This window comes from Cetorhinus maximus, chromosome 17, assembly GCF_964194155.1.
Source record: "Cetorhinus maximus chromosome 17, sCetMax3.hap1.1, whole genome shotgun sequence".
NCBI lineage: Eukaryota > Metazoa > Chordata > Chondrichthyes > Lamniformes > Cetorhinidae > Cetorhinus > Cetorhinus maximus.
The window spans coordinates 94,332,477-94,345,980 of record NC_135895.1 but is presented as its reverse complement, the minus strand read 5'-3'; the positions used below and the strand labels follow the sequence as shown (position 1 = coordinate 94,345,980).

Below are 13,504 nucleotides of genomic sequence, written 5' to 3'. Positions count from 1 at the left end.
TTGTAGAATCAGCATCCTGTGGTCACACACTATCTGTACGTTCATGGAGTGGAAACCTTTCCTGTTGATGAAGGCACCGGGCTCACCTGCTGGCGCCTTGATGGCCACATGTGTACAGTCTATAGCACCCTGGACACGGGGGAAGCCAGCAATGGCCGCGAAGCCCCTGGCTCGCTGTATCTGGCTTGCCGGGTCCCAACGGTAGTGGATGATGTCAATGCATGCCTGAACAGAGCGTCTGTAACCTGCTTGACGCAAGTGTGGACAGCTGATTGGGAGACATCACAAAGATCACCCACCGAGCCCTGGAAGGAGCCAGAGGCATAGAAGCTGAGGGCAGCTGTGTCCTTCAGAGCCACTGGCATTGGGTGTCCACCCACACAGTTCACGGAGATCTCAGGCCCAATCATCTGACAGATATAGTTGACTGTCTCCCTTCAGAGACGGAGCCTCCTTCGGCACTGCACCTCAGGCATATTGAGGTAGCTGCTTCACCAGCTCTATACCCTGGCAGCAGGATAGTGGCATCTTCTGTGGTCCCTTCCACCTTGGACTACCTCTTGTCCCAGCACCCCTTGTGTCTACGCCTGTCCTCCCAAAGGTGGCTCCCCTGGAGGCTGAATGTGCATTCCTGGCCTCCTCCCCCTTCTAGCCCTCCCTTCCTCCTCAGAGGAGGTGCCTCCAGTGGCGAGTTTAGCTACCATTACCAGGCTAAGGGAAGGCTTCCTGAAACCTGCAGGCCCAGAAAAGATTCCTCACTGCAGAGTGCTGACCTGAAGGTTGTGAGTCCAGACCAAGCAGCTGGTCTGTGTTTTGAAGTATTGCAGATCACACAGGCAAGTATCAGTAACTTTGAAAAATCAATATTTGACAGAGCACATTGGCAGCCCCACTGAGCCCTCTTATCCTGCATGTTGTGCCCGTGCGCCAACCCAAATATTGCACGGGTGCCGAAAAATCGCTGTCGATTGGCGCCTCAAGGGCCTTAAGTGGCCAGTTAATTAATGGCAGGCGCACATTGGAGATCAACGCGCGCCCGCCCAACGAAATATCGCGATGGTGCGTGACGTCACTGCATGTCATTTTACACATGGGTGTGCGGGGCCCGCCCCCGCAGACCAACGGGAAAATTCTGCCCCAGAGCTTCTCCTTTTGCCTGTGAGCCTCAAAAATCCAACCCTGATCTTAACCACTTCAACTTGAATGATCTCATCTTCTTTCATATCACTTACAACATACAGTGTCCTACAGTGTGGGCCCAAGATCTTTGGCTCTTTATAAAATATAATGACATAATTTGAGTACTCTGTTGCTAAGTAAGTAAGCCAAAGAACACTATCTGAGGAGTTGAAAGGGAATGCATTTTTGCTTATTTCCAATGGGTAACTCAATATTTATACAGTTTGTTGAAGTTAAGCCACCTGCTGTCAGTTGCTCTTTGATCAATTATTGCGCTCCTCAAGTTCACTCATTTGCTTTGCTTCACGAACACCGTCACTGATGTTACCCTTCTTTTGATGATGTTGTGGAGCTCAAATTTCTACTAATTAGCTTAATCAAGAGGTGTGCGTGACTACCTCCTGAAAAAGATGAAGCTTAACTAATGTTTGAGTCTGAATGTGCACTCTATCCGAAAGCAGAAAGGATCTGTCTTTAGCTCAATTTCAATGCTAGCTGTCTGTTCCCACAGAAGAGATTTCACAACATTACAATGGACAGGCCACAAAAGTTAAAGATAGTCTCTCATTAATCTCAAAATCTGTTTTTCTTTTGTACAATTTGTTGAAATGTAGACCTTGACATGATCAATGTACATTTGACAAGATTGTTGACAATTATTGCTCATCCTTAGACTTTCTTACTATTTGTGCCAAGCCATAGGGTGTTGCCACTGGACTAGTATTCTCGAGACCCAGGGTAATGCTTTGGGGACCTGGGTTCAAATCCCACCATGGCAGATGGTGAAATTTGAATTCAATAAAAATTTGGAATTAGAAGTCTGGTGATGACCATGTCGATTGTCAATTGTCGTAAAAAATCCATCTGGTTTACTAATGTCCTTTAGGGAAGGAAATCTGCTGTCCTTGCCTGGTTTGGCCTACATGTGATTCCAGACCCACAGCAATGTGGTTGACTCTGAACAACGGCAATTAGGGATGGGCAATAAATGCTGGCCTAGCCCATGAACATCCCATGAACGAATAAAAAGAAACTGAATTTGGGGCAATTTTAGAGTAGTTTGCCAGTTACCTTTCTTTCTGATGTAATTTATCTTTGTTATGATGTCTCCAGGAGTCATCATTAATAATCTTGAAGAGCATTGCATCCAACAGAAGCACATGCTATTCTTCAAATGTTTAAAACAAATCTTATTTCCTGTCATAATTTTGATGATAGCCATATACTTGGGTTTTCAAAAGGCCTTTGATAAAGTACCACATGCTAGGCTCATGACAAGAGTTAGGGCATGTGGAGTCAGGGGATAAGTAGCTGAATGGAAGGCAAATATTCTAAAATGTAGAAAGCAGAGAGTATGGGTAAAGGGTAGTTATGCAGATTGGAGGTTGGTAGAACGCAGTGTTCCTCAAGTATCAGTGCTGAGATCGTAAATTTACTCATAATTTACATGAATGATTTGGACGTAGAAATATGTAACTCTATCAAAATATGCAGATGATATCAAAGTAGAGGGGGGGTAGAGCTAACACTGAGGAATAATGTAACAAAATACTAGAAAACATTAAAAAAACTTGCAAACTGGTCAGTTGTGTGGAAAATGTGGATAAATGTAACCTGCTGCACTATGGTAGGAAAAAGAGAATCACCTGCACCTTAGAAAATATAAAACTGTATACGGTAGAAGTCAAAGAGATCTAGGGATGCAGTTGAACAAATCATTAAAAGCAGCACTGAAGGTCAGCAAGGCAATTGAAAATACTAACAAAGAATTGATAAAAGCAAAATACTGCGGATGCTGGAAATCCAAAACAAAAACAAAAATAGCTGGAAAAACTCAGCAGGTCTGACAGCATCTGCGGAGAGGAACACAGTTAACGTTTCGAGTCCGCATGACTCTTCAACAGAATTGAGATTGATTTCTAGGAGTCTAAAATTCAAAAGTAGTGAAGTTACGCTAAATTTGCATAGGGTCTTGGTCAGGCTGCGTTTAGAGCACTGTGCATAGTTCTGGGACTTGACTTTTGTTCAGTGGGCTTGGGGAAACCCAACCCTGCACACTTTTGCACTTTCCAAGATGTATGACTTTGCCCGGGACTTTTGTCTTTTCACACAGCAATTGGGTTTGCAGTGAATTTTGCAAGCCACGATGAAGTGTGTGAGGTATGTGGGTGCAAAGACAGGCCAATTTGAAGGCCTGCCTTGCTTCTTCAACATAGCAGCTTAGCTCCCAACACAGATTGAAGGCTCTGTAAATCTCACCGCTCAACTTTCTCAGCCTCCCACCCAACCCATGCTCCCTCAGATCACCCATACCATCTCCATGCCCCCTCACCCCACCAAACCCTATGCCACCCCATGTTCCCACAAATTGCCCATGCCACCTCCATACTCCCATATATCTGCCATAGCCACTTACCCAGTAGCCACTATGTACAGTCCTCAGGAGCTGTGCAATAGCAATGGGAATTATTTTAAAATCATTGGAACAAAAATTAAACACCTAACAATCTAATAAATCCTCGGGAAGAATTTTTGGGTCGGCGAGCGGGGCGGGGCCTGCTCACCAATGCGTAAAATGATGCGCGGTGACATCGGGCAGGCGTCCTGACGTCACCATGAGTCATTTAGATTGTCAGTTTGGCGAGCGCGCAGCCGAACTGTCAAAGGCCTATTAAAACCATTAAGAAAGTAATTAAAGTAGTTAAAAATGCTGCCCGTCCAACCTTAAGGTTGGTGGGCATGCAAAGAGCCCAGGCGGCCTTCACATTTTTCACGAAACCTCATCCGCTGTCACATGAGGGGACATGTCTAAATAATTCTTCTCTGTCTTTAATAAAAACTTTCATTCCGAACTTAATTTCCCTGAGGCTGCTTTGTGCCTTGGGATTGTCTCCCAATCAGCTTCGTGCCTCAGGGAGATTTCAGCGCTCTTTCGTGCACGAAAGAGCACAGGCCCTGACTCAGAGAATCCCCCCTCCCCGTCCACACAGGGAGCGCTCAGCGCTTCCAGGCATGTGTCATGCTGGGCGGGCCTTAATTGGCCCACCCACGCAAAATGATGGCACGGCCCCGATTGGGGGCGCCGGTTGGGTTCGCACCCACCCTCGTCCGTCCCTGCATAACCCCCCCAATGGGGGAAAATTTCTGCCCCTTGAATTCAAACACACTATTACTGATACTAGGGAAAAAAATCTACTCCATTGCAAAAATATATAATCCTTTAAGTGCCGATTAGATTTTTAAACAAACAAGAAACAACGTCAAAGGCATATGCTATTATTACAGCCTCTTGAAGGTTTCTATTGCTCTTGGATCAATAGACCACCGGCTGAGCTGAAGCTATTATTTACTTTTGAAACCCAGCCAAGCATTTGTAGTGGTTATAACTGTCAGTACAAAAGCTTCCAGCTACATTTCCTGAAACTGAAAGAACAGAATGATGTCCCATTTCCATTTCAAAGCAGAGTGCCTGTCAATCAATGGAGGGGAGCAGATGCATTTTTTTTCAACTTTCAAATGCAGGGTTTTTTTTTAAACAGCCAGAGCTTGCATTTCATTTGATTTAAATCACAGCAAAAAAACGTGACAGCAGAGACTGACAGGGCATTTTTTTTTTACATTTTTAATGTATTATGGCACTTTTGACAAATTGAAAAGTACTGTAATGCATGATAACAATTACACATTGCTGGTCAATGTAAGGGTCAAGTTACCTATGCAGGACAGGTCTCCATGATGAATCACTGCATTAAAAACACATCCACATTACAATAGTGACATTTGATGGTGCCAAAACATTTTACACTTACCTTTCAGAATGTTCCTAACTCCTCAGCAGGCTTCCCCCAGTGGTCACGAATTCTCCAAGGAGGTGTAGTGTTTTTTAGGGCTGACACACCAGCACATGAAAATAATGTGTGGGAGGAAATACAATCTCCTTGTGGTCCTCACAATGGGGACTCCGACCTTGGAAGAGGTTCATGTTCGTTTTGCACCCAAGGCCTTCCCAACCTGCCAAAAGGCCACACAAAAATTGTGTGGGGTTGGGGAGGTAAGGAAATTGTGTCTCCAGCAAAAAAAAATCTAAGTTCAGCATTTTTCAAACCAATTTGCATCTCCATTGGGAGGTGAAAATCCAGCTCCTGGTCTCCATGCAATAAAAAGGACATAGGAGCACTGGAGAAAGTGGAAAAGAAGATTTACAAGAATGATACAAGAATTGAGAGCTCACAGCTATCAGGAAATATTGAACAGGTCAAGAAGTCTTTCTTTAGGAAAGAGAAGAATTAGAGGAGACCTGATAGAGGCCTTTAAAATTCTGAATGGGTTGGACAGGGTAAATGTGGAAAGAATGATTCCATTTGTAGGGATAATTTGGGGCAATAAATACAAGCTAATACATTAGGAGAGTGAAGAGAAATTTCTTTACTAGGTGAGTGGCTGGAATGTGAGGCAAATAACTTAGATGCTTTCAAAATGAAACTAAACTAGTACATGAAAAAAGGAAGCAGAAAGATGCGCTGAAAATAAGATGAGGTAGATGGAATTTGAGGAAAGTATAGTATAACACCAGCACAGACGATTTGGGCTGAATGGCCTGTTTTTGTGTTGTATATTCTGTGCAGTTCTATATAGTCACTTTTTTGGCACTGTTCATTATTTCACTGCAGCCAACCAGGTGGAGCTGTCATTCTTCCATGCTCAATAGAGAACATGGCCCACAGTAATTGGAGGGAAGTGTTTGTTTTCTAAGTACTGTCCTTCACAGCCACTAGATGGAGATCAGAAACTTGGCATAGTTTGAGTTTGAAACTCTTTCGAGTTATCAACAGTCACAGATTGCAACTCTTTCGAGTACAATCACAGTTCTTGGTTTTCCGGGAGTGGGACATGAACCCACAACCCTCTGATTCAAAGGCGAGGGTGCTATGAACTGAGCCACAGCTGACACCATGCACCTCATTATTGCATGCTTCTATGGACTAGTACTCCAATGCATCATAATAGCCAACATTCCTCCCTTTATATACACTACCAAAAAATAGCTTAACCAATCATGCATCCCATTTGCTGTTTGTGAGACATTAATCTATATAAATTGACTGTTCACTTGCCTACATAGCAACAATATGTCTATGAATTTATGCCTATATGTATCAAAAGTAATTCATGAGCTTTGGGATTCCTGAAGCCAAGAGGTTTTATATAAATGAGAGTGCTTTCTTTTCTTCCAATGCATTGCAGTAAATTACATCCCAATTTGCAGCTTATTCCTTTATTATTCTTGGAACTTTTACTCTTGGACATTATAAGTGGTTTGGTTCTGTCAGTAACTAGAAAGTATCATTGAACTTATCAGTCACTATTTATATGGGATACAATGCAGATACTTAACTAAAGTGTGTTACAATAATCATCAAAAACAACCAAGGAATGAGAATGGGCCTTGGGTCTCATCAATCCTTTTCCATCCATTAATCATGTTGCCGATCTTGCCTCACCCATCATGAGGAAAAGTTTCACAAAAATTCCCATGCCTTCCAAAGCAGAAGTTTAGAATGTTGACTGATCACCACTTCCCCCTTCACCAATACTGTACTCAACATTGAGGTAAGGCACAAACCACATATCTGACCAGATCATTATCCAGTTCCTTTTTAAAAGGAGATGATCACTTCAGTCTCAACTACTTTTGTAGCGAATTTTCTCACTGACCCACATTTAATCAGGGGAAGATATCTTCGAACCTCTAGACTCACTTGAAGCTTGAACAGAGCCACCTAGCTCTGTGCTCAAGGTCCATTTCTACTTAATGTCATGCCTGCCTGTCAGTTTCTTGTCCTCCATAAACCTTTTTCACCAATTTATGATGCATATGCAGTCAGGAGATAGAAGGCAGGACAGCATTAACTTAATACATATAGGAATTGTCTCCAAAATTGTGATATTGAGATTGTGGAGAAAGTCCAGAGAAGGGCAAACAGAACGATTCCCAGCATTCGGGCTCTTAACAGTGGAGCTTTCTTCATCATGGGGTGTAGACTTTGCAATGAATGATTGAGGGTTTTAAAATGAGGATGTGAACAGACTGTATCTGAATGGTGTCATAATGATGGGAAAATGTGACTGAGTGATCAAATGATAATTTCACCAGCTAGCCAAAAACATACTGAACTGTTTAAAAGGGACATTTTCTTTTCAGACAAGAAAAGACACTTACTAAAAATGGCTGCCACAAGTCACCTGACGTCTGGAATTATAAGTTGATCTTTTATGGATCGCACTGCTGACATGTTGCTCATGGAATTCCACACCTGGGAGCTGTCAAGGTCCATTTCAAAAAGGGCCATTGAAAGGAATGGACATGTAATTTGCATCTTTATAAGCTTAACCCTCCAACAGAAACTGAGAATCCACTAAGACAATGGGGAACTGCTAGTCAGCCAGGATATACAACCAATAGACACTCAAACCCCCTGTGGAGCATGAAAGAATCCCATCCCCTGTTGGATTCTATTATCTTGAAATGTGTCAAAAGTTTCTGAGATGAAACAACAAAATGTGATTACTTGTTCTACAACAATGGCTACAGCAGATATGGTAATCAAATTCCTTTGGGATATATAGCAAGAAGGGCTTTAAGAGCTGGGTTTGCCAAGCAGAAGCCAAGGAATCTGGAGAAGTTGCTAATCGAGCAGTAAGGAAACTTTCTCCCACCCCGCCCCTCCCTCTCTCTCTCTCTCTTAAGTTAAACAAAACCCTATCTCTTAACAGTCTAAAAATCATTCACAGAGATAGTGCATTTCAATTGGAAAGAACCTCAGGAGAAACTCTTTGATTTCTGGAAAAGGTGGCTTACGGATTAAAAAGGGAAATTGTCTCCAATTCAACTCCGGGGTTTTAAAGGAACCAGATAACTTAGATTGGCCGCAATGTTTAATAATCCACACCTCAAAGACCAGCAAAGGACTCCTAGCTGTATATTCTTTTAACTTTTATTTGGACTCTAACTTTCCTTACTTTTGATACCTGTGTGTATGTGATGTCACAACTTTTATTATTTTTTCTTGGGTTGAGTGGCTCATAAACATGCTCTTCCTTTGACTCAAGGACGCCTCATTGATTGGCTTCTTATTGTTCACTGTATAGATAGTAAAAATTACACTTGGATTCGAAAAAGGCAGTTGTAAGAAATTTGAAAACCTTTGTTGCAACCAGTCGAGGAGGCTGAATAAAGGGGATCCAGTTCACTTCTCCTCACCTGGTCATAACAATGGCATTAGATACAGAGATTGAAGAACTAGAGGGCATAAGTATAAAATATGAAAATAAAAGAGTTAGATTAGATGTCAGATTGTATTGGCTTTTAGAAAGAATCACTAAAACCTTCAGTAAGTGCAAATTAACAGTTATCTTTTGAAAAGGAACCAGATGATTTCTGGAGAGTTGAAGACATTGGAGGGGTGAGGGGTAGCCGGAATCATTGATGAATTGCTACAGTATTCCGGAGCTTGCTGCATTGTCTTGGAGGTTAGAAAGGAATTTCCCCAGAGTGTTTTCCCAGTTTTTGTGTCTCCAAGAACATTTCAAGAGTGGGAAGGAAAGTATTGAGGGTGGGTGTAGCTAGCAAATTGTTGGGACGGTCGGCTTGGTTCACCAGTTGGTTGATTATTATCCTTTCTTGTATGTTCTAATGAGTGATGAGTCAGGGTTGTGAAAAGGTGTGAAGCATACAAAATTGACAAGTCTTTAGTACGACTGAGAAAACAGCAGGAAATCCATCTAACAATCAGTTTATTTTAAGGTTGTGTTCCTCCCAACCAGATAACTTGTGAGCCTTTTAATTCTTTAATAATCCCCACTACTGTTGCCAGTTAGTTGATTGTGGTTTCAGATGAATGATGCTTTTTCTCATTTTAACTGACGGACAGTAGGTTATTCACTCATACCCTTGGATGTACATTCAGTGGCAACTGAAACATTCATGCAGCATCTTCCACTGCTTTTTTCTGCCAAATTTCTTTCTTGGTACTGATTTAGCAAATGTAAATAGATGTTAGGGACATGACGATTACTCTCAGATCCCTGAGCTAGGAGATGAATAAAAGTCAGCCAGTGATTGTTAAATAGCGACCCTTGCTAAAAAATTAATGTCTGCAAATGGCATACAAGGAGTAGATCAGACTCAGCTATGATGCTTCGCTTAGTCAAATAACCTGGCAACGTTTAGCATCTGGGCGAATACATCAAGAATGGTCAGCTGAGATATGGGATCAGAGGAATACACACCCTCATAAACCTAGACCACCTTAAAGAAAGAAGCAGTAAACAGGTATAAAACAAGAGTTTTCTTAAATTGTTGATTCTGAGGAATATCTAAATATTAACTGTGCCATTTTGTATTAGTAAACTTACCTGGTTCACACTCCTTTCTATGAGAGCTCTCGTCTGATTGGTCTGATGAATCTGATGAGGGCAATGGTTGAAGAGAGTTCATCAGTTGGCTACTGAGGGATTCAATACCAGAACAAAGTCTCTTAAAGTTTTGTGCCAACTCAGGATAATTCTGCTCCAAAAAAGTTTGCTGTTTGCACAAAAGATCCTCAATCTTTTTAATACACTGCTCTATTTCAGGGTTTGTTGAAATTAACTTGGATTCAGGTTGCAAGGAGGCATCCAAAGTCACATCCTGCGAATCTGAAATTTGGCAATCTACTTCCTTTTCACAGTCACCGTATTGAATGTCTGCAATAATTGAACATTCTTTTCCATTTTCTATTACAGCACTTCTGCCATCAGCAGACCTGGCTTGATTGTTCTTTAGATTGTCAATGATACTCTCTACATTGTCACCACTTACTCCAGTGTGTTTTACTTCTTTGTTTACTCTGTTACACACACCAATTACATGAGGGATACAATGCAATGATGGTGCATGCTCAGTCTCAACAGCTTTGCTGCACACCCTGACTGTAGAATCTGTTGCTTTGTTGATTGTTTCAACTGTTGCCGTAATTTCCACATCATTGACAGTGATACGATCTGTATTAACCCCAAAACTTTGCGTCTCTTTTAATGTTGTGACCGTTACATTTACAGTACAATCTCCACAACCTACTGACCGAGTGAGTGGCTGGAGGTCAGTTCCATCTATGCACTTTTCCTTTAGCTCACTCAGTTTTGGTTCAGCGTTCTCTTCATCGCTTGGTTGGTCAAATCGGTCTTGTTCATGTTTCCTTTCCAAATACATAGACTGATCACCTTGTAGTGTCTTTGGGTAAAGGCTAGCCTTGCTATCATCCAGCATGGCACGCTGCTGTTCAAGCTTATGTCCTTGAGCTTCAAGCTGCTGTTCTAATATGGAGACTGTGGTTCTCAATTCTTTAATGGAAAGTTTCTCTGTGCTAGGGTGTACCACAAATACCAAACTCAGCTCCTCTTCAGTGACTTGAACACCCGCATCCCTCATTCTGTGTTCACTATCTCCTACAGCACAAGAGTTCTGAAGTAACTCTTTGCGGGGAATAGGATCAAGGTTCCTGTTTTCACTTACCAAAACAAGTCCGTTTTGATAATCGAGGTCTGTTGTTTTTTCATATTTAAAGTTGTCATTTGACAGAAAAACTTCGGAGGATGGAGCTTTGCTTGAACATGGCAGTTGTCCTTCGGAGTCAATTGTTGCCATTGATGAATTACTTTGACTTCCTTTATTGACACACTCAGCTTTATTCATATTATCATTGGCTTTCCTCTGTAGCGTATTGCTTGCATGCTGCACAGTGCTCTGTTGATTTTTTATTTGAATATTGAGCTTTTTATTTTCTTCCCGCAACACAAATATTTGCTTTTTAAGTTCAGAAATGGTTTTTACTTGCTGTTCCATTTCTTTGGTTTTATCTTGGTCAATCCTAATTTGTTGCTGTACCTGAGAGAGCTGGGCTGGTGTCAGGTTTGAATGGGGCATTGCTTCAGAGGCGGTAGCATTCTCCTGGACAACTGGGTCACCTGATGTACAGAAGCCATCATTTTCCAAGTGCTTTAATTTCTGCTGGAATGAGGAAAGAGATTGATGCTGTTCTTCTAAATTCAATTCCTTTAAACTAACTGGCATGCTGGCTGCCCTAAGAAAAGGAGGCTTTATCCAACTTGGAACAGATTTCCCATTCTCCTTCAACCTTTCCTTGGTGTCAGATAAAGTCTTTGCAGATCTGTAATCATGCATGCTGCATTCTCTGTTACCTTGAGAATCTATGAATAATTCTTGAAGATTGGTTACTTTACATCCATTGGTAGGTGCCCAGGATGAAGGTGCCATCCTCTTATCCCCATAATTTCTGCAGGAACGAGATACAGCTGAGGGGAACTGAGTATCAAGGATGCTGAAATTTCTTGGCAATGTGCTGCATTTTGGTTGTTTGGCTTTCTTTTGTATTTTAACCTTCCTGATGGTGTTTCCTTTCTCTATGTCATCCACGTACTTCAGAAAGTCCAAGTCCAGGTGGAAGCCATATGGGGTTTCTACAGAATATGGAGATTCCTTCCTTCTGTCTGCACTGGTGCACATGTCAGACAGCTTGATGTTGGCTTCAAAACATTAAGAAAATTACTATTAAATGGCAAGATTTGAAGTTCACAAGGCATACATGTAAATCCAGCTCATTTGTTATATAATACCTAATAAAATTTCTGTTGTAAGATACCAGTATAGATTTACGTTCAACTTATACCCTGCTTTACAAGTTTCCAAATGTTTGCTGTTTTTAGTGGTACAATAAAATGAATTATACAAATTAATTGAGAGCTAGTAAGGGAATAAAGTTTGCATATAATTTCATTCAGATTTTCATTTTTTTGATTCTAAAGTTCCCCAATAGTTCAATGGGTAAAACTTCATGCAGAGCATGGGAGGAAAATCACAACCAACACCAATCCTGGCCACACACCCTAGGATGGGTCACAGGAAAGCAATTGGGAGCAGAAAGCTTGTGGAATTATATTTCTACTCCTAGCAATGAGGCCAACTATTAACTCAGTGTGGAGAGTGAGTACACCCAAGAACATAAAGCATGGAATGAACAAAAGCCAATCAGCACATCATTACATTACTATTAATTTGTCCCGTCATATAACTCTACTCTACATAGGCAAATGATCGCAGACTGTACTCTCTATGGCTTTCCCACCTGTTCCTAACCAGTATTGGAACTTCCATGTGACTCTATCAATTCTCCACCATAACTTTGGTGGGTAGTTATTTATGTTATTCCTCCAGGGATTTGTCCTTCTTTCACTTAAGTTATGGTAGATCATCATGAAAATCCTAGCAGAAACTCTTCCTCCGGTTGCTTAGCCATTTCATTTTTGAAGGAGTTAACCATTATAGTATCAATTGTTTTTGCAGGGCACCTGTGCTACATCTTCACTGCAGTGTGAGAAAAGGTTCCTCACGTTTGTTCCCTACTGGGAAATTGGTTAATGTTGATCCTTTGTGCTGTGCATCTGCATTCACAGTCCCAGTTAGCCAATCAACTTACACCCATATTATCTGTACTCTCAGTAATTTAAAGACCTGGATCATGAGCTGTCCAATGGTCTAGCATCTAAAGGCACCAAGGTCCCACATCTGCACCGCTCCTTCCTGTTTTAAGTTAACAAATCTTACTGAGCAAAACTGTGCTCATTACCCATGGAGGAGGTAGGGTGGGGGGAGGGGAGGGGGGGTGGGGGCCATGGGGGAGAGAAAAATCACAGAGGGCTTCTGCTCCTAACTGCTAAGTAATGACGTACTGGAGACTGCACATGTTGACACCAGGGGAGGGTAGAATCCAATGTTGCTCGGATACCTCCCATAGTTAAACAGCTTACCAACACTCGGTCTGGGTTCACATGGCCACTTGGACAGGTAAGAGTACTGGGATTCATACAACCTTCAGTGCATCAGGTGATGGGTTCAAATCCCACTATGGCAGCTGGTGAAATTTAATTTCAATTGATAAATCTGGAATTGAAAGCTAGTCTAGTAATGCTGACCATGAAACTATCATCGATCGTTGTAAAAGCCCATCTGGTTCACTAATGCCCTTTAGGGAAGGAAATCTGCTGTCCTTACCTGGTCTGGCCTACATGTGACTCCAGACCCACAGCAATGTTGTTGACTCTTAACTGTCTCTGAAATGGCTGAGCAAGCAATTCAGTTCAAGGGCAATTAGGGATGGACAACAAATGCTGGCCTTGCCAGTGACAGCCACATCCCATGAAAGAATAAAGAAAAAAAAAGCAATAAATGGAAAGCGTAGATACCAAAATAAAGATCCAAATGATGTTC

The 13,504-nt window shown here is 41.8% G+C and overlaps 1 protein-coding gene across 4 annotated transcripts in view; it reads right to left on the bottom strand.

Moving 5' to 3' along the window:
• Positions 1-13,504, bottom strand: part of LOC144692594 (KN motif and ankyrin repeat domain-containing protein 4-like) — a 121,442-nt gene that overhangs the window by 37,554 nt on the left and 70,384 nt on the right. For all 4 annotated transcript variants that reach the window (XM_078561607.1, XM_078561606.1, XM_078561610.1 and 1 more), the window contains exon 3: positions 9,595-11,763. In XM_078561607.1, coding sequence (XP_078417733.1) covers positions 9,595-11,763 — 2,169 coding nt within the window. The remainder of the gene's footprint in view (positions 1-9,594; positions 11,764-13,504) is intronic.